At 39.9% G+C, this 23,828-nt stretch overlaps 3 protein-coding genes across 6 annotated transcripts in view; 2 read left to right on the top strand and 1 right to left on the bottom strand.

Annotated features, from left to right (window-relative positions):
• Positions 1–972: 972 nt before the first annotated feature.
• Positions 973–4,092, top strand: LOC136679225 (putative nuclease HARBI1). Its single transcript, XM_066657628.1, has 3 exons — positions 973–1,110; positions 1,905–2,617; positions 3,045–4,092. The coding sequence occupies exons 2-3, from the start codon at positions 1,948–1,950 to the stop codon at positions 3,419–3,421; spliced, it is 1,047 nt and encodes a 348-aa protein (XP_066513725.1). The 5' UTR covers positions 973–1,110; positions 1,905–1,947; the 3' UTR covers positions 3,422–4,092.
• Positions 4,093–5,145: 1,053 nt separating this feature from the next.
• Positions 5,146–14,148, top strand: LOC136677821 (ras-related and estrogen-regulated growth inhibitor-like). Its single transcript, XM_066655475.1, has 6 exons — positions 5,146–5,167; positions 7,579–7,635; positions 7,718–7,791; positions 11,683–11,830; positions 12,915–13,008; positions 13,959–14,148. Exons 1-6 carry the CDS (start codon positions 5,146–5,148, stop codon positions 14,146–14,148), a joined length of 585 nt encoding a protein of 194 aa, XP_066511572.1.
• A 730-nt stretch (positions 14,149–14,878) lies between these two features.
• The window catches only part of LOC136678201 (PHD finger protein 21A-like), a 55,840-nt gene continuing 46,890 nt past the window's right edge, over positions 14,879–23,828 (bottom strand). For all 4 annotated transcript variants that reach the window (XM_066656149.1, XM_066656151.1, XM_066656150.1 and 1 more), the window contains 5 exons: positions 23,209–23,399; positions 22,344–22,499; positions 21,862–21,937; positions 21,541–21,644; positions 14,879–19,800 (listed from right to left, as the gene is read on the bottom strand). In XM_066656149.1, the coding sequence (XP_066512246.1) occupies positions 19,162–19,800; positions 21,541–21,644; positions 21,862–21,937; positions 22,344–22,499; positions 23,209–23,399 (1,166 nt within the window). In that variant the 3' untranslated portion in view covers positions 14,879–19,161. The remainder of the gene's footprint in view (positions 19,801–21,540; positions 21,645–21,861; positions 21,938–22,343; positions 22,500–23,208; positions 23,400–23,828) is intronic.

The following is a 23,828-nucleotide window of genomic DNA, read 5'->3' as shown; positions in this document are numbered from 1 at the left end:
TTGCTGTCAGGGCCCATGTCTGGCAGCACAGCTCTGGCAGGTCCTGGTTCTGTAGCAGACAGCAAAAAAATAATAATAATAATAATAATATGCACAGAACAGAAAACGTACATAGGATTCATGTTCAGAGCAGGAGCTGTAGACTGTTCTAATATTTTGGCCAATATGTTAATATTAACATTGAATGCAGAGCCCGATTTCAATGCTCCTGAGAGATGGAATGTGCTCCTTTGTTGCCAATTTTCATTCCTCACCTCTTTCCTGATTTAATCAGGTCATGTTTTACCCAATACATCACGTTCTAAAAATTTGTAAAATAATCCTTAGTGCTACATTGAATTAAAACCATTCTTAAAGTACATACACTCTCTAATACCCTCTAATGTTAATAATGATAAATGTCATATCCTCGCTCTGTCTCTTAAAATTGTAATTGAGGCAAAAGCCTAATTTTAAATACATTTAGTTCAGAATATCTGAGTTATCAACATATACAATACAATATACACCAATGTTATAATTTAAAGCGTTGTTTAATGTTTCTTGTATGTTAGTGTATTCCCTTCAGTAATTATATGGTACCATTCCTTTTAGAGCAGACACTCGGCTTTAGAGTCCGAGTGGTACTTCTCCTCATTAGAAAACTCTCTACAGTTTGTAGTGTAACAAAACGCAGAGAAGCGCTGTATTGAAGCACATTCGCCACATTAGGTCATTTTGGAGATGTCATATAAAACAAACTGGATGGTGATTCATTTCAAAGTCATAGAATCTAAATCAGAACTATATTATTCTTATATTTTATAAGAGAGGATTTTTCACATTTAAATAATTTTTACTGAGATTATTATTTTAGCGAAACTATCGTAATAATAGTAAAGTTAGGATTTGTTTAAGCACAGCCCTTAGGTAGATCTACAAATCATGCAAAAGGAAATATTCTGAAGTAGATGAAATTTTAATCAGACAATCCGCGCAGCCGCAGAAGATACAGATTAATGGCGGCGTAAACAAACAGCTCAAGCTTCGGCAAAGTGTGACTGACCCTGCTATCAACGCGCCTCATTCATAAATTGCGTTTGAAATAATACACATATACTAATTTTATACGTATGTATTCTTTTATTTGCAGGTTAATTTTTTGAGCTTAAGCGCGATAGGAAAAGGAAATTAGATCAGAGCTGATATTTGTGTGTGGAGATATTTTGCAGTAATGTTACAGTGGATTTATCACTGAAGCTATGTAGTGTTTGTGAGATCCAATGTTTTTAGGAAAGTGATCCATACAGAAGATCGAGATTTGAATAACTGTACAGCTCGAAAATGTAAATGTTTAATCCCACACTATAATTTGTAAGTGGCACTGATGACACAGGCTGCGGCTCATAGATATAATAAAACATATACTTTATATGCATTTACAAAAATAATGTGGGTGTATTTAAATACCTACCTTACAGTTTTTTTATTTCAGTTTTATTTCAGATGAATTAAATTCAAAACTAATGTTGAGCTAATTAGTTGGATCAAGTGTGTTGGGAGCACGGAGAACACTAAAAAGTGCAGGGTAGGGTACCTCCTCCTGGTCTAGAGTTGAGAAACACTGCACTTGGTGATTAATATTTAAAAAGTACAAAATAACTATAAAAACTGTGTTGTGTGTCTTGGTAGTGTGTGACGTGTAATTGACTGGTGTCCTGTCAAGCATGTGTTCTTGCATATACAAGCTATGGTAGCTGAAAAGACACCCCCCCCCCCCAGTGTAAAGACAGATGACCTTAGTTGTGATATTATATCATGTATTATATGTTATGTATTCTGTATTCCTGATCATGGTAAATACTGTTATATTGTTGCTGTCATATTGCCCAACTTTGATTCTTCTTCTTATAATATTTTCACAGGACCAGTTCCCTGCCTGCCAGGGTACCTTCTAATTTATTCCGAATGGCGATCCCTATTGCAATCCTAGATTGTGACCTGCTGCTCCATGGTCGTGGACACAAGACTCTTGATCGCTTCGACATTGAAACAGTATCAGATGAGTTTCTGTTGAGCACTTTCGGTTTTCCGCGTGAATTTATCTATTACTTGGTGGACCTGTTGAAGGAGAGCTTGTTAAGACGCACACAGAGGTCGCGAGCAATCAGCCCCGACGTCCAGGTTCTTGCGGCTCTCGGATTCTACACGTCGGGCTCCTTCCAGAGCAAGATGGGAGACGCCATCGGCATCAGTCAGGCCTCCATGAGTCGCTGTGTTTCAAACGTCACTAAAGCTCTAATAGAAAAGGCACCAGAATTCATTGGCTTTGACCGAGACGAAGCAGCCAAGCAGCAGTCCAAGGAAGAGTTTTACAAAGTGGCAGGGATTCCGAATGTCATTGGGGTGGTGGACTGTGGGCACATAGCCATTAAAGCTCCTAATGCTGAAGATTCATCTTATGTCAATAAGAAAGGCTTCCACTCCATTAACTGCCAGCTGGTGTGTGATGCCAGGGGGCTTCTCCTGAGTGCAGAAACACACTGGCCTGGCAGTCTAACGGACCGGGCAGTATTTAACCAGTCCAGCGTGTGCAAGCTCTTTGAGGGTCAGATAAACCATGATGGTTGGCTGTTAGGTGAGATGATAATGAACTAGAGCTGAACAATTTTAAGGAAATATCTATTGTGAATTTTTTTTTGCTTCTTGTTTGAAGATATATGTAAATTGTCACACAATAATTAGCATTATAATTGTCACATACACAGTGGTTGTGTTGGGTTACTTTAGATTAAACAATCTGCTCAAAGGCCTGCGTTATTAGACTAAATTTACCCACTTTTGTAAGACAATGTTGTTGGTTTATTACTTCATTTTAGACTCACTACTAGGTACTGTATGTTGTTGTGGTTTTGCATGTGCCTTCTAGAAGAATGTGGTACTTTTCTCTAATTGCCTCATCAATCTGTCACTGTTTGTTGACCCCTGATGTTTTACCTTTTCTTGTGAAAGGGCTCTCGGCACTCTGTTGTCAGACTGAATTCTGACCACTTTTTGTTTTGCAGGAGATAACCGTTACCCTATGAGAAAGTGGCTGATGACCCCAGTTGAAAACCCCGATGCCCCAGCAGAGTACCGCTACAACCTGGCTCACACAACTACGCATGAGATAGTGGACCGTACGTTCCGTGCTATTCAGACACGCTTCCGATGCCTGGATGGAGCAAAAGGCTACCTGCAGTATGCACCTGAGAAATGCTCACGCATAATCCAGGCTTGCTGTGTCCTCCATAACGTCTCGCTGCAGTCTGGACTGGACGCCTGGACTTTTGAGAGGACTGAAGCCACTGACCAATCAGATGAGGAAGGAGACCTGGCAGAAAAAGTGGACATAGAGGCACTGGAAGTCAGACAGGAACTGATCCAGAATCACTTTAGCTAGACCTAGAGTTCCTACATTCCCATGAAATTGACATTATTGATACAACAGTTAAAATAAATGACAGTGCATGGATGTTAACTAAGCATCTAATAGAGTGCCAATAACAGAGGCCATAAATAACCCTCATACTCCTTTATTAAATAGGTTTAACCAATGGAGAGTCTCGAAGGCTGCAGTTTCATCAAAGACTAGGTTGGAATCATGTTGGAAAAGTACACTTTTGTCATTGGTGCAGTAACAGCCTCTAATCTTTCAAGTGGGTTTTACACATGACGTTGGAACATTGCTATGTGTATTTGATTACATTAATCCGCATTAAAGGTGACGATCATGATTACAATTAAAAACACTCTTTATAAAATACTGAAGATGTTTCCTCACCATTTGCTAGCTCTCCAGTTTGAGTGCTGGAAGCCAGATTAATGTATATATGAAGCCTCGGTGCCAGTAAATTAGAAAAACGAAATAAAGGGGCTGTGTCAGACATGCTAAGTTTCCTCTGTTTTTGCTCACGGCACAAAAATGACTCCAAATGTTGAGATGAGTATAATGGCATTATTTCTGCTCCATAGGTGGGTAGTATTGACTTATATTTCCTTTTTCAAATTTAGGTAGGATCCCACTCTAAATTCAGGAGACTGCAACAAAGTGGCTTTGTGAAACATGCTAGGATTCCTCTGTCTCTGCTCATGAACCAAATAAGGATATTGTTTCATTGTTCATTGTATTCCTGCTCCATATGTGGGTAATGATTTATTTTTGCTGTAGATGGAACTGACTCTAAGTTCAGGTGAGACTTAACTGCATGAAAGTAAACGCAGACCTACAAAACTAAACAACTTGAGATACAAATGAGTTTATGGTATAATTTATACAATGTGAAAAAAAATTTCCAGACATTTTGAACAGCCTCATACAAACATTTATTTGTTTGTAGACAAACCACAGAGAGCTGCATTTCCCCACAATCATAGACATCCCCTTTAAGTATTAGCAAGACACATTTGTGGCTGCTCTAGTGTCCCATTCTGTCAACAATGCTTTTCTAAGTAGATTTTACTAAAAGGCAAATCATTCATTCATTCATTGTCTGTAACCCTTATCCAGTTTAGGGTCGTGGTGGGTCCAGAGCCTACCTGGAATCATTGGGTGCAAAGCGGAATCACACCCTGGAGGGGGCGACAGTCCTTCACAGGGCAACACACACACACACACACTTATAGACACATTTGAGTCGCCAAACCACCTACCAACGTGTGTTTTTGGACCGTGGGAGGAAACCGGAGCACCTGGAGGAAACCCACGCAGACACAGGGAGAACACACCAAACTCCTCATAGATAGCCACCCGGAGTGGGACTAAAACCCACAATCTCTAGGTCCCCGGACCTGTGTGACTGCGACACTACCTGCTGCATCACCATGCCGCCACAGTTTGAAATGTTGAATTAGGTTGAGTTAAAATTGGACCATGTTTTCAGGTAGAGTGTTGTCTGATTTAGAGAACTCAAGCTACAGATGCAACAACATATAAATATATAACATCCAATGGGTTTTCTCTAATCATCAGTCTAAAGGGCAGTTGTAGCATAACGGTTATAGAAGTGACCAGCAGAAAAATTGGGGGTCGGGGAGTGAAAGAACAGAGCTGTCCCCTCCCTCACAACACAACTGAAATGCCCTTGAGCAAGGCACCTAACCCCCATCTCCCTCTGGGTGTTAGGGATGGCTGCCCGCCACTCCAATTGTCTGTGTGTGTGTGTGCTCACTGCACCTAGTGCATTTATGTGTGTGTGTGTGTGTGTTACTCTGGATGAGGATGTAATGCAGAACACTAATTTTGTTGTATGCTGTACAATGACAATTTGGTCTCATTGTATTAGGTTTACAAACAAGTATATAACTTTTTTTGTAATTCAGAATCCAAACATCCTCCCACTATTTTGTGTAGTATTATAAAAGACAATTGACATTTTATTTAACCTAAATAGCTGTGTTTATATGTTCTATAAAGGATCTGCATCAATTTGTTCTGTTCAAAGTAAATGTGAGTTTGGGTTTAGATGATTGAAACATTGTGATTTCTTTTTTTTTTTTATAACAAAAAAAAAACAATCTTTATTTATTTTTCATACTAGGCACCAGTTCCCCTTTTACAAAGATTAGCACAGTTCCCTGGAGTCTTAATGAAGTGTCTGTAATACCAAAGGATCAAAGAAAACAGCATTCTCACCCTGTCTTAACAAATGTTTAGAACGACCAATTTCAGCCCCTGTTCCTTTAAATGGCAATAAGCTCATAACCAAGCACACACAATTTCTTGATTACACTGTTTTAGCTTGGTTCTCTCATTGGCTGGCTCTTATTTCAGCTTGATACTCTCATTTCCATTATCCAGGCCAGGCATTGCATGGTTTCACCCTGGCTTTTCACTCGTTATAAACATGGGCTGAACGCTGATTGGATGTACTCAAAAAAAATTTGGTACATTTCTTAATTCAGCCTGCATGACCATAGCTGGATAGCAACATGAGAAAAATTAGGACATTGGCAGCCCACAAAAAACTCACTGGGTGGTCTTCACAGTTTGTGTGTTGATGCGCAGTCCACGTCCCCAAGTTAAGGTGAAAATGCACTGAACAAATATTGTATCTTTATAGTGAGTCTCGTAACGTCTGGTGTATCTTTGAGATGCCAGGTTAATGAGTACAGTTTTTATTCTCTGCTCCCTGCGCCAAAGATTTCAAAAAGAGCAGAGGCAGCCCAGAAGGATCAAACCATTCATAAAGGCTTAAATATTTATAAGACAGAGGGCCAATCAATTGCTCTAATGTGCCACACTGAAAAAACGAACTGGGTGTACACTCTTCAGCCCCAACATGTAGTAACGTCCTTGGTTCTACACTCGTCGTCCATTTTATCAGCACCACTGATCGTGCAGGTGCAGACCGTAGTCCAGCTGTTGCTGTGCATACTTTCATTGTCCCCTTTCAATGGTCTGGGCCCTCAGAGGACCAGTACTAAGCAGTTATGATTTGATTAGTGGATAATTCTCAGTGCTGCAGTGACACTGATGTGGTGGGGGTATGTTTGTGTGTGCTGCAGTGGTTTCAGTGGATCACACAGAGCAGTGCTGCTGAGGTGTTTAAACACTGAGAATAATCCACATACCAAAAATATCCAGCCTGCAACATCCTGTGTCCACTGAGGAACAACTAGAGGATGACTACAACATTGTTTCTGACTTTCCATCTACAAGGTGGACTAGACTAGCAAGCTAGGTGTATCAAAGTGTTTGGACGGTGGAAAGTGTTCCAAAACTCCAGCAACACTGATGTGTCTAATCCACTCATTTCAGAGCAACACACACTAACATGACACAAACATGCCAGTCTCACGGCAACGATAGGAATAATTCATCAGCAATTTATACCTCGTATGTGGTGGTCCTCTTGGTGTCCTCACCATTGAAAAACAGGTTGAAATGGGATAACACTCTATGCAGAATAACAGATGGACAACAGTCTGATTGTAGAGCTACATTGTGCTTTAATACGTGGTAAATTGAGCTGATTAAAGGTACAAGAAGTGGCTGTAATGTTACGGGTGATAGGGCCATATTTATGATGAATGGGACTTTGTTCATTTTAGCTGTAGTTAATGAATGGTTGCAGGGCTGTAAGAGCAGGCAGAATGTTTCTCTCTCTCTCTCTCTTTCTCTCTCTCTCTCTTTCTCTCTCTCTCTCTCTCTCTCTCTCTCTCTCTCTTTCTCTCTCTCTTTCTCTCTCTCTCTCTTTCTCTCTCTCTCTCTCTCTCTCTCTCTCTCTTTCTCTCTCTCTCTCTTTCTCTCTCTCTCTCTCTCTCTCTCTTTCTTACCTCTTTACCCAATTTCTACCCCTCCTTCTGTTTGCTTTCTTCTGTTTTCTCCTCTTTTTCTCACTCTCCATTTTCCCAATCTTATATCTCAATCTTTCTCCCACTTTACTCTTGCTTTTTATCTTTCCCTCCTCCTGCCCTTTCTCCTGATTTCACTCTCTCTCTCTACCCCACTCTGAACCTCTTCTCTTGCTCGCCCTGTTCTCTCCTCACTCTTGTGCTTGTTTTCTCTCTCTCTCTCTCTCTCTCTCTCTCTCATCTTGTCTGTGTGTTTAAATCTAGCTCTATGTGTTAGATTCATCACCAAGCGTTTCATTGGAGAGTATGACCATAAAAAGGGTAACGCACGTACATTCACATGATGCCAGTTTTGAGATCCACCTGCTCCTGGAATACAATCTGCTTTTGTCTTCTCTCTCAGAGGTGACCTACAGGTGCCGCAAAACAGTGGACAAAGAAGCAATTGACCTGGAGATTTTGGATACAGTTAATAAGGTATGGCATGCTTCTGTTTAAAGTTTGATCCTGACCCAGACCTTGTAAAATTGCAGACTTTTGAGTAACATTATTACATTACACTACACACCAGCCACAAGATTAAAATCACTGTCAGGTAAAGTTAATAATATGCATTATCTTGATGCAGTGGCAGCATGCCAACACTCAATCTGCGTCCCAATTGTGCACTTAGCACTACTTCTAACTAGTGTTTGAGTGTGTAGTGTGTAGTGTAGTTACAAGTGTCAAAGTTGAGTTTATTAAAAAATCCACAGTGTGCACTTAGCACCAGTCGATTTTCTGAGTACGGCAACGTTGGACACTTATTGATCCCCAATCCTATGGGAAACAGAAAAGGAGGAGCTTCTGACGTCTGGAAAAGATTTACTCTGTTACTATAGTGCCCTACTTCCTTCATAGTGCGCTCCAGATTCTAAAACTAACACTACTACACACACACACACAGTGCACGAAATGAGAGCGGGACATAAAGCTTATATTGAATATAAATAGCTTTATTATCTGATATTAAATGCATTACTTTAGTGCAGAGTCTGTTATTTTATGACCTACACCGTGCACTCTGCAGTGTGGAGGGAGATAATTCAGTTTCAGCCCTTGCAAAAAATGGCAGGCAGTGTTGCAGCTGCAGCTTGGTAAGACGTGCATTGTCATAGCAACCATTCATCACGTCCTGTTAGTAAGAAACTGTGTAGTATGTTCATATTTTGTGTACTGGCCTGCGGTACTCACACTTTTAAGGTTAGTACATAGTAAACAGTGTATACCGTTAGTGTGTAGAACACAAAATTGACACACACTCTGTTTTTGAAGTCGTTATTGAAAGCAGAAAAAAAGTATGTGTGTTAATCCGAGTGAAGGGGGCTAAAGTGGGATGGTCGTAATGCTTTGGTCAAAGACGCTCCAAAACTGTATGCGGCGGAGTCGTGGTAACACAAGGATCGTTGATGCATGAAGCAGCCGAGGGTCAGCAAGCCACATAAACAATAAGCTGTGATTCCATTTGTCTCCTGACCCCTTTCTATCAGAGCCAGCGTTAACTTAGCACTGGGTGCCCATCAGTGAGATCAGGATTAGTTCAGGATCACAAACACCACTCAGACTATCACAAAGCTTTGGATTGGAGATCCAGCTCTGAAGAGAGCACAGTTCCACAGCTCCTCAGCTAAGTGCTGGGTGGCTTTTTTGTAATTGTTTTACAATTGTAATTCAATATTCCAATATTCTTCTGCTTTTTTTGTCATTTTACAGTAAATATTTTTGTGTCATTAAAAATGACAATTGCCATCTTATTCTTCAACAAGGGCGGCACGGTGGCGCAGCAGGCAGTGTCGCAGTCACACAGCTCCAGGGGCCTGGAGGTTGTGGGTTCGATTCCAGCTCCGGGTGACTGTCTGTGAGGAGTTGGTGTGTTCTCCCCGTGTCCGCGTGGGTTTCCTCCGGGTGCTCCGGTTTCCTCCCACAGTCCAAAAAAAACACACGTTGCAGGTGGATTGGCGACTCGAAAGTGTCCGTAGGTGTGAGTGTGTGAGTGAATGTGTGTGTGTCTGTGTTGCCCTGTGAAGGACTGGCGTCCCCTCCAGGGTGTATTCCCGCCTTGCGCCCGATGATTCCAGGTAGGCTCTGGACCCCCCGCGACCCTAAATTGGATAAGCGGTTACAGATAATGGATGGATGGATGGATGGATTCTTCAACAAAGAAATAACCTAAAAATGAAAAGATAAGAGAAAAAAGCATTGATTTGTTCTGTTTTGGTTCAGAGAATTTAGAGACGGTGATTTCAATGTCGTGAAATTATTTTGTTTAATAGCATATTGATTAAAATGATTGATTAATACTGTCCTCATCTGCTTTGCCATAAAACGGACACCAGCAAAGTTAGCAGTTAACTGGTTGTAGGGAGAATGGGGCCACGGGTCAGTTTTGCTTTCTTGGCCTCAGTATGAACAGGAACGACACTAAGCCAGCTATACCTCTCAGGAGCCCCTCGCCCATATACTCTGTGCTTGTGCTGCCCAGGGAGGCTCTCTCTTTCCCTAGAATTATAGCCTTTTTAAGGGTTTATATCTATTTGATTGATGATCTTCTGTATCTCCATGGTGCTTATCCTTCTATAACCTACATGCTCCATTGTTCTGAACTGTCAAGGAAGACAGTAAGCAGAGCCATCTTGATCATTCCATTCCTTTCAGGTCTGTGTCTCCACCATTGCAGATCACTTATCCAGTGTTTCTTATGCAATTTGGCCAAATGTTTGTGGACACCCCCTCCTCTAGCGATTTCTCTGAGATGGTGGCTGTTTAAAAGGAGGTTGTCACCTCTCTTGTCTGCAGTAAAATATTATACTTTTCTAAGGAGAATATACACTCAATTTGGGAACATTTCTGTGATGATTTAATGGCATTCAAAGGTGACATTCATTTTTAGTTAAAAAAAAACACATTTTGTACAATTCTGAGGATGTTTCCTTAAAATTTGCTAACTATCCAGTCAGGCTGTGTGCTGGAAACCGCTCTAATTTGACTATTTTAACCAGTGTCTGTAAATGGGTAAAAAAAAACAAAGGGTCTCAGGCCAGTATGCTAGGCATCTGGAGGTTCTTGGACACGGGAGAGACCTCCCAACGTTGAAAAGCATGAACTGAGATAAGGATGTTGTTATATTCCTGCTCCATATGCAGATAATATTGATTTACGCTTGTTGTAGATGGAACTGACCCTTAATTCAGGAAAGCTTCAACTGCATGAATGGAAACAGGCCAAAATTGCTACAAAACTAAAAAATGAGTTACAAATGATTTTCTTTGGTAATTCAAAAAGTGAATACGCCGTCAGAAAATGTGTCACTGTGGTCGTACCTTCAGGTCTATACTTTTTGTTAGGGAACATAATTGTACCGTATTATATTTTAATTCTAGATCTTAAAAATGTGTTGATTTCATAGACCCCCTTTCATCTTCAGGACTTTTATTATGTTATTTTAATTGGCAATGTTCAATAATGAAAACACACATATATTCACCTCTCCTTTTGGAGAAGAGAATGAATTGTACCTTTAGAGAACACAACTGGACTTTTAAACACTGTTTGAACCTTTAAATGTACATTTACACTGTTTGAACCTTTTGTGACCAAAAACGTACCCTTACTGTAACTTTTTTCTGAGAATATTTACAGAAGTTAAACTCTGTACATATGCAAACAATAGTTGGTTTTTCCATTCAAACATTCTGTTTCACCTGGTCCAAAAGAGGCGGACTTATGAATGTAAACAAACCAGAGAACAGCATTTCCCCACAATTAACACAGTTAATGAAGTCATAAAGCTTTTAATGAAGTCAAGTACTGGAGGATAAGTCTGTATAACAAACACAATTTCAGCACGTTCCAAAGGTATTGGATAGTGCTCCTACACTCAGGATAATAGATACCCTGCTCCACAGCCCAGTGTTGTGGAGATTTATACCTCTCCAGCCAACACTTGGCATTGCACATAGTGGTTTTAGGCTCATGTGCAGCTGCTCCACATTCACTCTTTTCATTATATGAATTTACTCTGGAGATTATACTATTATGTTTTCCCATATGGAAGGTGACCTCAATATGAGAGGGGTAACTCCAGTTGTGTAATCCTGGCCTACATCAGCTTCAGCTGCCGTTATCCATCATGAAAATGTCCAGCAGCCTGTGGTCTGCTCCTCATCTCACCCACTCTCATAAATTAAGGCAATACGCCTTGTGAGGCCGGGCTTTACAGTTATTCTACCATGGTACACCTATTAAATACACGTATTTCAGTACACTCAGCGTTGTAAAACATTATAGAAATGTGTCTGTGTGTATGTGTGCGTGTGTGCCGTTCTGCAGGAGTGTGTGGGACCTGCATCCACCTCTCTGGAAAGTTCAATCAAATGGGGGGATGGCTTTCTAATCATGTACTCAGTGACGGACCGCAGCAGCTTTGAGGCAGTTTCACGTTTGAAGAGACTAATTGACCACGTCAAACAGACCCTTGGTGAGCGGAGCAGTTCATTTAACTAACCTCAGATCAGATTCGATTTACGCATGGAGGATTAGGTTTCATTTGTGTTTGAATTTCTGATGTGAGAGGAGTATTTTTCTTCCATGTCATTGATTATGACGGTGTGTGTTTCCTTGTTTTTAGGAAATGAACATATCATTGCTTCCAGAAAAACCCCATGTATCTCAATTTTTATTTTACTACGTCTGTTCAATTCAGCAGCTGTCAGTCCTACTGTGTGATAATGTTATAATGAATGGACCAATAGAAATGCCCCAAATTTTGCCATGAAAAATGCCAGAAAAATGTTTAAGTATATATAATAATTTAAAAGGGAATGGGTCAATTTAAAACCATTTTAAAACCATTTAAGATGCTTCTCCTCCTTCATATTACCGCTAATATACAAATTAGTAAAGATCCTTTTACTATTCAGAGTTAATCATGAGGAAAAACATAAATTTGTAGACCATATTGCTATGGCAACATGAGAAAAGGACTAAAATGATGTCATACTTGAACCTGTTGAACTACATAAAATATCCATGGTGCCTTTTTTATTACTTTGGCTTAGTTTCTGCCTCGCATTAGAAATAAAGAAATACATTATTAGATCGGACCCAACTGCAGAAACAGGGTTTTTTTCCTCTTACATTTGATTGCTTTGGTATTTCCAAATGTAAATGTCTCTACTATGTTCTACCTGCTTGGAGTCCAGACTGGAATATGCTAATTTATATTGGTTAATTCTGATCTGGTGCTGGTATTCACCCTTAGACATGATGGTGTAGCAATGTAATTTTAGATGGAGTTCCAGATCTCCAGTTAATATAGGGTTAAATAATTCATCTTGCCTTACATGGGGTCCCACTAGGGTGTGGTGTATTTCTTGAGTCCTTGTGTCTTCTTTAAACCTGTGTGTGTGTGTGTGTGTTCATGTGTATCGTCCATCTCTGAGGTCTTTTATGATGCTATGAATCTACCTTCTGTAGGCTGTCACTTTTTATGATGTTCTGTTCTGTTCTGCTTTAGGAGGTAAACAGCTGTGTGTATGTCTGTGTCTATTTCCGTCACCCAGGAATCCCTACAGTGATTGTAGCAAATAAGAGTGATATGGAGAATGGACGAGCTGTTAGAACAGAAGAGGGCCAAACTTTGGCCAGAGACCTGAGGTCAGTATTTCTCAAATAGAAGTTTTATCTCTTGTAGATTTATAAACATTTTGTTAGGCTGCTACTGCTGAGCTTTATGAATGCATGCTGCAGACGGAAGAGCGTGACACCATTATTATGAGTGAATTAAGGTGAATTAAGTTTGTATATTCTACATAGAGAGGCTCAATATGAAATGGAATGGGAAAAGGGATGGAGAAGTTTTACACAAGATTCAAATAAACCACAATGCCCATTGTCATACACTGGTTAGAGAGGTATAAATCCTTGAAGGCTGTACAATAGTGAATCATCCAGTATGTTTGTGATCCAGAACTAATCAGTACCTGACTGTAGTAAACCCTTATGGCTGATTGTCCTCCATTTCTCACATAAATGTTATTTAGCATGTCGCCTATTCCATTCCCAGAAGTGTCGTCTGATATCGCGGCAAAGGAGAATCCTTGAATGAGTAGGTGCCCAAACCTTTGGTTGAATAGTGTACAAAGTGTACACTGTACAGACAAATTACTGTCCAAAAGTCTTCGGCGTCTAAGATTAATATTATTTAAAATATTTGATCTTCTCAATAAACATGGTGCTTGTATTAAATTATGTAAAATTACAATAAATACAGTAAAATGACCCCCCACCCCCCAAATAGCCGCAGTTGGGAGCTAGTGTGAAGAAAACGTTTTTTTTCCCCAGATATCGTTGCTGTCCAATGAAAAACATGTATCTATTTTTTTTCCCATCCTTTACTCATTGGAAACAGCAATTAACAAACAGAATAAAACTACTTATTGTAATGATCTTTCATGTTTTTATTCAAATATCAGTTTTAGGGGGTTTTGAGATAAACTCCTTTTTAAACCTCATTCTTTACATCTGTGTTATGTATTTATATTTATGGCACTACATTATTATATTTATGTAATAAACACATGAACGTGTTTCTGTGACTGTCACAGGTGTAGTTTTTTCGAGCTGTCCGTAGCAGAGAACTCCAGAATGGTGGAGGTAGCATTCGGGAAGTTGATCCAGGAAGTGCGTCTGGAGTTCCAGCGCCACCTGCTGGCCATGGATAAGCGTTCACGCGTGCTGCAGATGCGCCATGCTCTTAAGAACAAACTCACACGCAGCAAAACCATGCAGTGGTAACCACAGACACTGAGCACCTTCCATAGATGACCTCTGCATTCTCCGGACAGCTGACATCTCCCTTCAGAGATAGGAGTCGTCTGGTTTCTGCTCACATCTGATTTAGGATTAAGGAGGACACCCCAGAAGAAATCCAGGCACTAGCCAGAAGTCTGGTGTTTATATTTCTAGCGAAATGTCACATTTTTGTATCTTACAACTACTTAAGGATGACAAAAAAACAAAAGAATAGTGTCCTCTTTGTCGAGTGGTGGGAAGCTTGTGCGCTTACTTTGACACGAGTGGCTTTAGCTGTAAGGGATTGTATTTAAGGAATCCCTGACACATCATGAATGGGGGAGGAAGTTGGTTTTGAGGCATTTGAAGTTGAATGGCCTTCAGGAAAATCACATTTGTACAATAAAGTTCATGCAAAGAGAATGGCTTTTAAAATCTTGTAATCTATTTGGATGTTCTTTAATATGATTCAATCAGCCCATGAGTCATGAGCCTCACTGTGACATTTAAATGTCAGGGACAACAAGCAAAATAATAAATAAATGAAATTCCAGTCGACATTTTGAGGATGAACTAAAAATTGAGAACGAAAAGTTCCTTTTTTTTTTTTTATCACAATCTAATTTAAAGTCTCATCCTGTGTACTAGTGTCTCTCATCTTGAGCATGGAAAGAAAAGTATGGCATCTACACTGAAGACAAACTGAGGCATGAAAATAAAGAAATGCAGCGGTGCTTGACTTTACAGTTTTAATTAGCAAAATGGTAAAAATTAATAAATACAAATTGATCAAATGCTCCTAAAACGTCCGCCCCCTTCAACATGAAGTAAGACATGTAGCTGTGCATTTAAATAACGAGAAAATGTGACGTATGTGAGGGAAGCAAACAAACTGACATCAGGCAGCACCAAACAACAGAGACCAACAAAGAACAGAGAACATACAAAAAAAGACAAATAAACCAACGCAATCACAATCTTTAAAACCATTATGAAAAAATACTTGACACTTTTTTTCTTTTTACAAGAGAACTATGTAAATCCCATATTAAACACTTTATAAACTGTTTGGCACATCAGGTGTACCACTGCTAATTTGTGTTATTTCTGTGCAACATCCCATGTCTGATTGATTCCAGTGTCCATACGGATGAAAGGCTTTTGACGGGGTCATGTATAAAAGAGGTAAAGGTTAAAGGAAGGAGGTCGGCTGAGTGTGAAATAGTTGCTGAATGGGGAGAGAGAAAAAAAAATGCACCGAACGTGGACCCGATGCATGGCCTTTTCTGAGCTAATCCGAGAGTTAAGCTGATAATGCGTTTTCTGGCATAATCCAAAGTTGAAAATGTTTAGAACTTGAGGGACTGTCGAAAGGACACAAACACTTATCCTCTAGTGTAAATAACGTAGATGCAGAGACTTTTCCACACTTTTGCACACTACAGATTTAAAACATCCAGACACAAATGACCCACCAGCAGAACTGGGAATGTGACCCAAACAAAGGGGCCGAACATGACATTTGCAAATATCAGATTTAATGGGCGAAACCCTCATCCCCCTCCCCTACCCCAAACACAATTCTATTATATCAGATATTTTAACATCAACATAGCAAAGAGACATTAAGAACCATTCTTCTTTAGATTTCTGAAAACAAATGAACGTTCACAACTGTGATGATCTGTCTCGGCTTTAGTGAGCTTTATATGTACATCAAGTGTTGTACAACTTTGTATGTAGCAAGGCTCCCCCCAACCACCAATTTCTTCAGCTTTAAAGGGCTTGAGGCTTGAAACTTTGTTCCATCTCCAGCAAATTTAATTGATTCATATCTACACCACTGTCTCCGGACAGAAACCTTTAAAGACTGAATGCTGGGCTGCTTTAAGAAAGACTGGTTTTTAAATGAATCCACGTGAGCCATGAGATGAAGGTAAATGCACTAATAGATAAAATAAACAAAGAACGTTGAACCCAAAGTGCAACATCATATTAAAAGTTCAAAATACAGGTCTCGTAAACGAAACTTAAAATACTCAAATTAGGCACTGGCCACTAAACCACAAGTGTAATGTACATTTAAAAAAAAATTAAATAAAATAAATAAATCTGATGACTGTGCAACAAAAAAGAGGCCGTGTTCCTGCTGAGAAACAATGTGTACATAAATGTTGCCAAATTACAAAGATCGCACACAATAATATAAGGCAACTGCTTCAGAAGACCTACGGCAGGACAGGGCACATGACTGCCTGCGTAGTGCCACACACACACACACACTCGCGCACACACACACTGACACTTCAACAGAACCAGTAGTACTATATATATTTTATCTACAGACCTGCATCACAATTTTATTTGAAATTTGCATCACCGCATTATTTATTGTGCTTATTAATCAATATATGGAATAATTTTTAAGCCAAATCAGTTGTTAGTGCATAACACACAGTAGAGATGCATTGTTATGGAATTTTTGGTGAATAACTGAAACTAACACCTTACTGTGGTTTTTGTACATAGAAATAACCTTCAAATAATTCACACTATAATCCACACACGACCACGACTGATACCTCAAATGCCCTTGAATGATAATAAGTCATAACTGGTTTGGTTGAATGAGTCAAAGTCATGGCATCAAGCAAATGTCATCATTTTCCAAGTGTGCACTGAAGCTAAAAGGGTAAAGATGCCTCAGAAGCACCTGTGTAGGAGCACTTTACGTTATCAGAAATTAAAGTGCAAAATCTGATTCTGCTGCCACTGACTCTTCTTTTTTGTTCTTTTTTACCCCCCACCCAACAAGGATTGATGGATTCAAGGACTCAAAGCCTGTGGTTCCTTTCAGGCGAGCCCTACGTTTGACACAGCTATGACATATTAAAACGAGACTTCTTTTTCTTTTTTGGGCAAACATTTAACTGTTACACACACAATGGCAGATGAATGTAATTTTAAGAGTTGGGGTGAATGTCATCTCAGGCTGTTGATCTTGTGTTTTATCAGTGTCTCCCACCAAAACTAAAACATTTGTTTTTGGCTGTAATTCCAAAGTCGGATCACTGATAATAGTTCTGATTTATTCTTATTTAATCAACCCCCAAAAATAAAAATAATAATAATAATAATGTTATAATTAGGCTCTGATATATCATACATTTATCATAACTTATTATTTTATTATATACTGATCAGCCACAATATTAAAACCACTGACAGGTGAGGTGACCAAAAGTGTGGTGTTAAAATGTGTTAATCGCAATGTTTTGGTCAGTGCACCTTGGACAAAATGGCAGGTCTTGTGGGTTTTACAGTGCGGTATACAGTGGTTAGTACCAATCAAAAGTGGTCCAAGGAAGGGCAACTCATAAACCTGCTACACGGTAAGTCCAAGGCTCACTGATTTTGAAGGTCTAATCCCACAGAAGAGCTAACGCAGCACACACTGATGAAAAGGATAATGCTGGCCCTTTAGAACACATTGTATTGCACCGTACTGCTTATGGGGCCATGTGCTCATTCTGGACCCCTTAGTCCACTGAGCCACGATCCTATCGCCATTTTCCCTGCTTACAACACAGAATTTAAAAGCGATTTTTTCAGTTGTTCCCTAATATACCTACACATTGACAGGAAGACAATCGTCTAATTAACGTCACTTGTCAGTGGTTATACTCTTGAGGCCGACTGGTGTATAAACAATGCTTGTGTCTGTGGCCTTATTTAACCGTTTAGACTCTCTGGGATGTGTTCTGATATGATGACAGAAAAATGGAGGGGTGGTGGGGTTATAGTCTGTTCTTACGCTCCTTGTACTACTAGTGATGTTGGATTCGTGACTAAAGCTTACAGTCGTGTGCTTTTGCTCCAAGTGGTCTTAACAGTGCCACCATTCGGAAGGCTAACACTTTAGCTAATAAAACAATATAAAAGACAAAGCCCTTTAAAATGCTACATAAGCATCAATTAACAACTGGAATATTTCTGATCAAATGTGCATAAACCAATGAAGAGGGCAGCTTACTGTGTAGATTTGTCTTTTGGTTTAGTTTTCTTGGAGATGCTGGTTGAAGATCATAAAAGCTATCGTACTGATTAACTGACTGATTTACTATAGCCTAATTGAATTACGACTTCGGTGAGTGATATGGGCACAATACATCTTTAAAGACTTTTTGAGATCCAACACCATATTTGCTAACTTTGTCTAAACACTCAAACACATCTCATTTTGATCACGAGTTAAGGCTGTGTTAGATTTTACATTAAGGGTCCTCAATACTGTTGCTACACAAATACAACTCTACTATTCATATAGCTATTTAACCACCATAAAGTAAAAATACATGTCCCTGTGGCAAACATTTGGCAAAACAGAACTGAATTATTTTCTTAAAAAGACAGCAATTATATTTACAGAATCGCTGCACAATGTATAACACCATAAATAGGACAAATACATCTTATAGGTGTGTATCTTTTTTAACACCTGGAAGACCTGCTTATAAATTATGCTTCTCCTTTCAGCTGTTCATATCTCCTTTAGAGCCCAGAGGAAACAAAAGAACTACGCCTTTATTGGACCGGCTTTTTCATTTAGACAATCCTCAAACTCCCTTTCGTACAACAACTGGACCGTACAGAAAACAGAAGCAACGTCCTAAGAGCTGGCAAAGGCCTTGGCTCAGTTGTTCCCTAAGCTTTCTGACCAAGAGGCGCAATGGCAACTACAGCAGGCACACGTTGGTGTGATATCTTAAACTCCTATAACTCTTAATTTATTAATTTTCTATATTATTAATCTTTGTGTTAAACTTTTTTTTTTCAGGTGCTGGTACTTCAGAACTGTTAATCCTGCTCATCTGAAATGGCACTGCGGATTATTATAGACATGACAACACAAGAAAAGAAATGCTGAATGGCAACTTTGGACACCCGGATGCGGGTGCTGGGTGATTACGGATCTACAGGGTGGAAAAGGGTCAATGAGTGGGGGTGGTGATGGTACTATTCTACACCCTGTATTACCTCTGCCATGGGCATTACTGCAGGCAGCAGGGGGTCTGCAGTTCCTCTGAGATCCCTGATGCTGTTTTTATTTATGTCTCCAATGCTGTTTTTATTTATATCACTGTCTGTTTTTTTGTTTGCACTTTCTTCTTGTCCATCATCTGGCTCCAGAGGCCCATTTGACCTGGTATTTATGGTGTTCTGGTTGTGAGTATTGCTGAAAACTGGAGAGATGTTTGTGCCAGAAGCACAACGGCCTGTGTTGTTCACATCTGTGGGGAGCTCCGTATTTCCAGGGCTTAAAATGGTGCTATTGGCGTTTGCAGCATTGCTGTTATTTAGGCTGCTGTTTAGGTTTGAGGTATCGCTGAGATCCGTTGCAATTCGGTTGACGATAGGAGAAATGCTGTCAATTTTTATTTTTGGATGTTGGTTTTCTTCAGAGCTTGGGATGGTCTGTTGCGTTGGAACAAAACTTGGTTCTCCATTGGCCATGCCAGTGGAAATTAATTCTTGCTGGGTTAGACTGGGCAGCTGGATTCCCCTGATCAAACGCACTAGACCCTTCACTTTTTCTATCGAAGCCTCCATTTCCCTCTGCCGAGCAAGGACACCACTCCTGCTCTCCATGCACATCTGGAAAGACAAGAAAACCAAGAAGCTTACACATATGATAAATAAATAGATGGATGAATGCATAAAGAGTAGGCCACATAAGCTCAAATGCTGAAAAAAAAATCATCTGTGCTTAGTTGCATATGAACTTCAAATTTGGAATCAACAGGCCTCATGTATGAATTCCTTGTAAATTGGAAAAACTATGAGTACATTAGAAATATCTGACTTGCTGACAACGTCATGTACAGGTGCATCTCTATAAATTAGAATATCAAAAAGTTAATTTATTTTAGTAATTCTATTGTGGCGTGGCATGGAGCCGATCAGCCTGTGGCACTGCTGAGGTGTTATGGAAGCCCAGGTTGCTTTGATAGCAGTCTTCAGCTTGTCTGCATTGTTGGATCTGGAGTCTCTCATCTTCCTCTTGACAATGCCCCATAGACTCTCTATAGGTTTTAGGTCAGACGAGTTTGCTGGCCAATCAAGCATAGTGTTGTTATTAAACCAGATATTGGTATTTTTGGCAGTGTGGACAGGTGCCAAGTCCAGCTGGAAAATGAAATCCACATCTCCATGAAGCTTGTCAGCAGAGGGAGGCATGAAGTGCTCTAAAAGTTCCTGGTAGAAGGCTGCGCTGACTTTGGAATTGATATAACACAGTGGACCAACACCAGCAGATGACATGACTCCCCAAACCATCACTGATTGTGGAAACTTCACACTAGACTTAAGCAGCTTGGATTGTGTGCCTCTCCACTCTTCTTCCAGACTCTGGGACCTTGATTTCCAAATGAAATGTAAAATTTACTGACATCTGAAAACAAGACTTTGGACACTGAGCAACAGTCCAGTCCTTTTTCTCCTTGGCCCAGGTAAGACGCTTCTGGCATTGTCTCTGGGCCATGAGTGGCTTGACTCAAGGAATGCAACAGTTGTAGCCCATGTGCTGGATACGTCTGTGTCCGTTGACTCCAGCAACAGTCCACTCCTTGTGAATCTCCTCCAAATTTCTGAATGGCATTTTCTTGACAATCCTTTCAAGGCTGTGGTTATCCCTGTTGATTGTGCCCATTTTTCTACCACACCACAGGCTGATTGCCTCCATGCCATGCAGTAATTGATGCAAAAGGAGCCCAGACAAAGTATTGAGTGCATATACTGTACATACTTTTGAGTCGGCCAACATTTCTGTATTAAAAATCTCTTTTGAATTGGTCTAATATTCTACTTTTCCTAGATAATTACTTTGGGTTTTCATTGGCTGTAAGTCTTAATCATCAACATGAAAAAAAATAAATGCTTGAAACAGATCACTCTGTTTGTAATGCATCTATATAATATACGAGTTTCACTTTTTTAAAATTGAATTACTAATACAAATGAACTTTTTGATATTCTCATTTACTGAGATGCAACTGTAGGCCTTAAAGATATGTTTCTTAAAAAAACAAACTGGGTAATTACAACTTAATTGTACATTGTATATGATTGTGTTTGAACTAAAGATAAATAAATAAATAAATATACAAATAAATAAAAACTGAAACGTAAACAAAATGTAAAGGAGATTGCTCTGGGAATATTACTTTGACAAAAGTGCACAGTTAAAAAAAAAAATCAGCAGCTGACATCTTCACTCTCATTTGTAATAACATGCCCTCAATCTGAGGATGGAGTGAAATATCAAAATAAGCAATGACAGTAATCTGGGTCATTACAACTGGATACTGCAATGGAATATATGGAGTATTATCTCACTGTTATAGAGTCACTGAGCTGTTTGACTCTGAGTTGAAGCTCTTCTCTCTCCTGTTGAAGCTCAGAGCTCCACTTCTCCAGCTTCTGTTTCTCCTGTTCTCTCTCTGCAGGAAATGGCAAAAACACAAGATCAGTTTTAGTCCGGAAGAGCTACAGTCCAGCAAACTTTGGTGTACTCCATGGTCTAAAACTACTGATTCAGCTTTGTGATCTAACATATTTAGTTGGTGTATAAGCACAAAGAATCATAAAACTGCTGAATAAAGAAGCATCAAAAAAGACAAAAACAGCTACTATGTGACCATGGCTAAAATCACTTACCTGCTTTATAAGATATATAGGAATGGACTATAGCAAGTGTTCCAGGCCATTCTATCACCTCATCCTTCTTCAAAATCTGGAAATGAAACAGGACTATTGACATTCCAAGACTACAACACCACAGCCTTGGTGCACAAAGACATTTTAAAATGCCACAAATGCAAAAGAACATAATGAGTGAAATGAAACACTGGGAACTGAAATGCAAGCAAACAGATGGCATTAAATGAAGCACATTAAACTTCCAAAGCAGAGAAACAGGCCTTTTTGAGGCAGTGCTGTATTCAGATGGAAGTTTAGCATAGTCTGAAATGCTGCAGTGCAATTGGGCCTTTGCAAGCTCAGATTATACAGGGCTTGTCCTACAAATTGCTGGGAACAATAACCCAAATTTTTAAAACATAGCATGTGGTATAAAATGTTAGCTCAGGGGGAGAAGCTGTGGGCTTGAGGGCAGAAGCTGGAGACCTTGGGGAATTTACCTGGCTTTGGCATGAGGGGCAGATCCACATGCCCCTGGGGACAGTGCGGAGGGGTGGCTCCAAGCAGTCCAGGTGATAGACGCGTGAGCAGGTGTCACACAAGAGTAACTGCCCACTGCGCCTACACACCACACAGAAATCATCATGGATGTCTCCCTGCCACACAGAACCCACCAATCACAACACAGTGGCTATATGTTGGCCCAGTCGCACAAAAGTAGGATGGGGCTTATTTAATCAAAATCTTTTCAAATGGAGCAGTACTTCATTTAAAATTCTTTATCAATGTTGAATAAAGTTTTAAAAAGCTCCTGCACTCTATTTAAAACACCTTATGCTGTACATAACCTAAGCTGTATTTTTAAATCCACAAAAAATGGATGATTACTATAGACAATATTCCCTGAAAAAAAAAATACAATACATTTAGAATGGACAGCCATGAGCAACTGTTGAAGTACCAGGCAAATATCAGTATCTGTTCTTGTTCTAAGTACAGGGAAATTTGTCAGGGTTTTCTACAGTAATCAACCTTGATTTAAATAAACCAGAGACAATATAATTCATAAGGCAAATAATTAAAAAAACAGTTTCAAATGGTGTTGAATGTTGTTGTTCTTTTGTAGGACAATTCGGGCTAGATTAGTGTGATTTAGCCTCCACTGAGCCTACTCCCTACTGGTCCAAAGAATGTAAAATGCCTTGGGTGACTAGAAAAGCAGTCTAAAATTACTGTATCACTCCCAAGAACGCTAGAGGGCGCATGTTCTGAAGAGATTACTGAAAGGGAGTTGTCAGTATATGTCGGATCCATGGACAGGGATATGGGAGTTGTAAGTTGGAGCAATCTCCCATGACTACTTACATCCCTCTCTGAGCTTGGACTGACACATGGGCTGGATGAGGGTGGATGTGATGAGAGGGTTTGTGGGAGGGCGGGGGATTGAGGGCCACCCATGCTGGGCTGCTTTGGGCCCACAGATGCTGTGTGGCGGCTGGTGGGAGTCAAGGGGCTGTCGCCCTGTTCCACCGTGCTGCTGTGTTTGGGTGGACAACCTGGGTGAAATGAGACAGACGACAAAAAAAAAAAAGGAAAAAAAAGTATAAAGAAAAGAGGAAAGACACAACAATGGTATGACATACCTCTGATAAGCTGTCCTCATTGGCTAGTGTAGCAGAAGGAGTGGGAATGAAAGAGCAGTGTCAGACAACAGTGATAGCAAAGCATGCAGGGATATAACGAGGGGATAAATCTGTCACTTCAATTTGGACAATCATATCAAATGCCAACTTGCCATTGCCATTTTGAATGTTACTGTTGAATGAAACCCAACTTTATCCTTGATTTTCTAATGACAGTGAAATGTAAGGATAAGTGAATGTGTTCCACATGAAGGACCTAAATTCTTGAAAGACCTCAATTATTTTCAATCTTGTATTGAACTGTTTGACAATTGTCTCATGAAGTTTGGCATAAAGTGAGGA

The sequence above is a fragment of the Hoplias malabaricus genome, chromosome Y (assembly GCF_029633855.1).
Source record: "Hoplias malabaricus isolate fHopMal1 chromosome Y, fHopMal1.hap1, whole genome shotgun sequence".
NCBI lineage: Eukaryota > Metazoa > Chordata > Actinopteri > Characiformes > Erythrinidae > Hoplias > Hoplias malabaricus.
The sequence above is the reverse complement of the archived record's forward strand: the minus strand, read 5'-3'. Positions and strand labels throughout refer to the sequence as shown.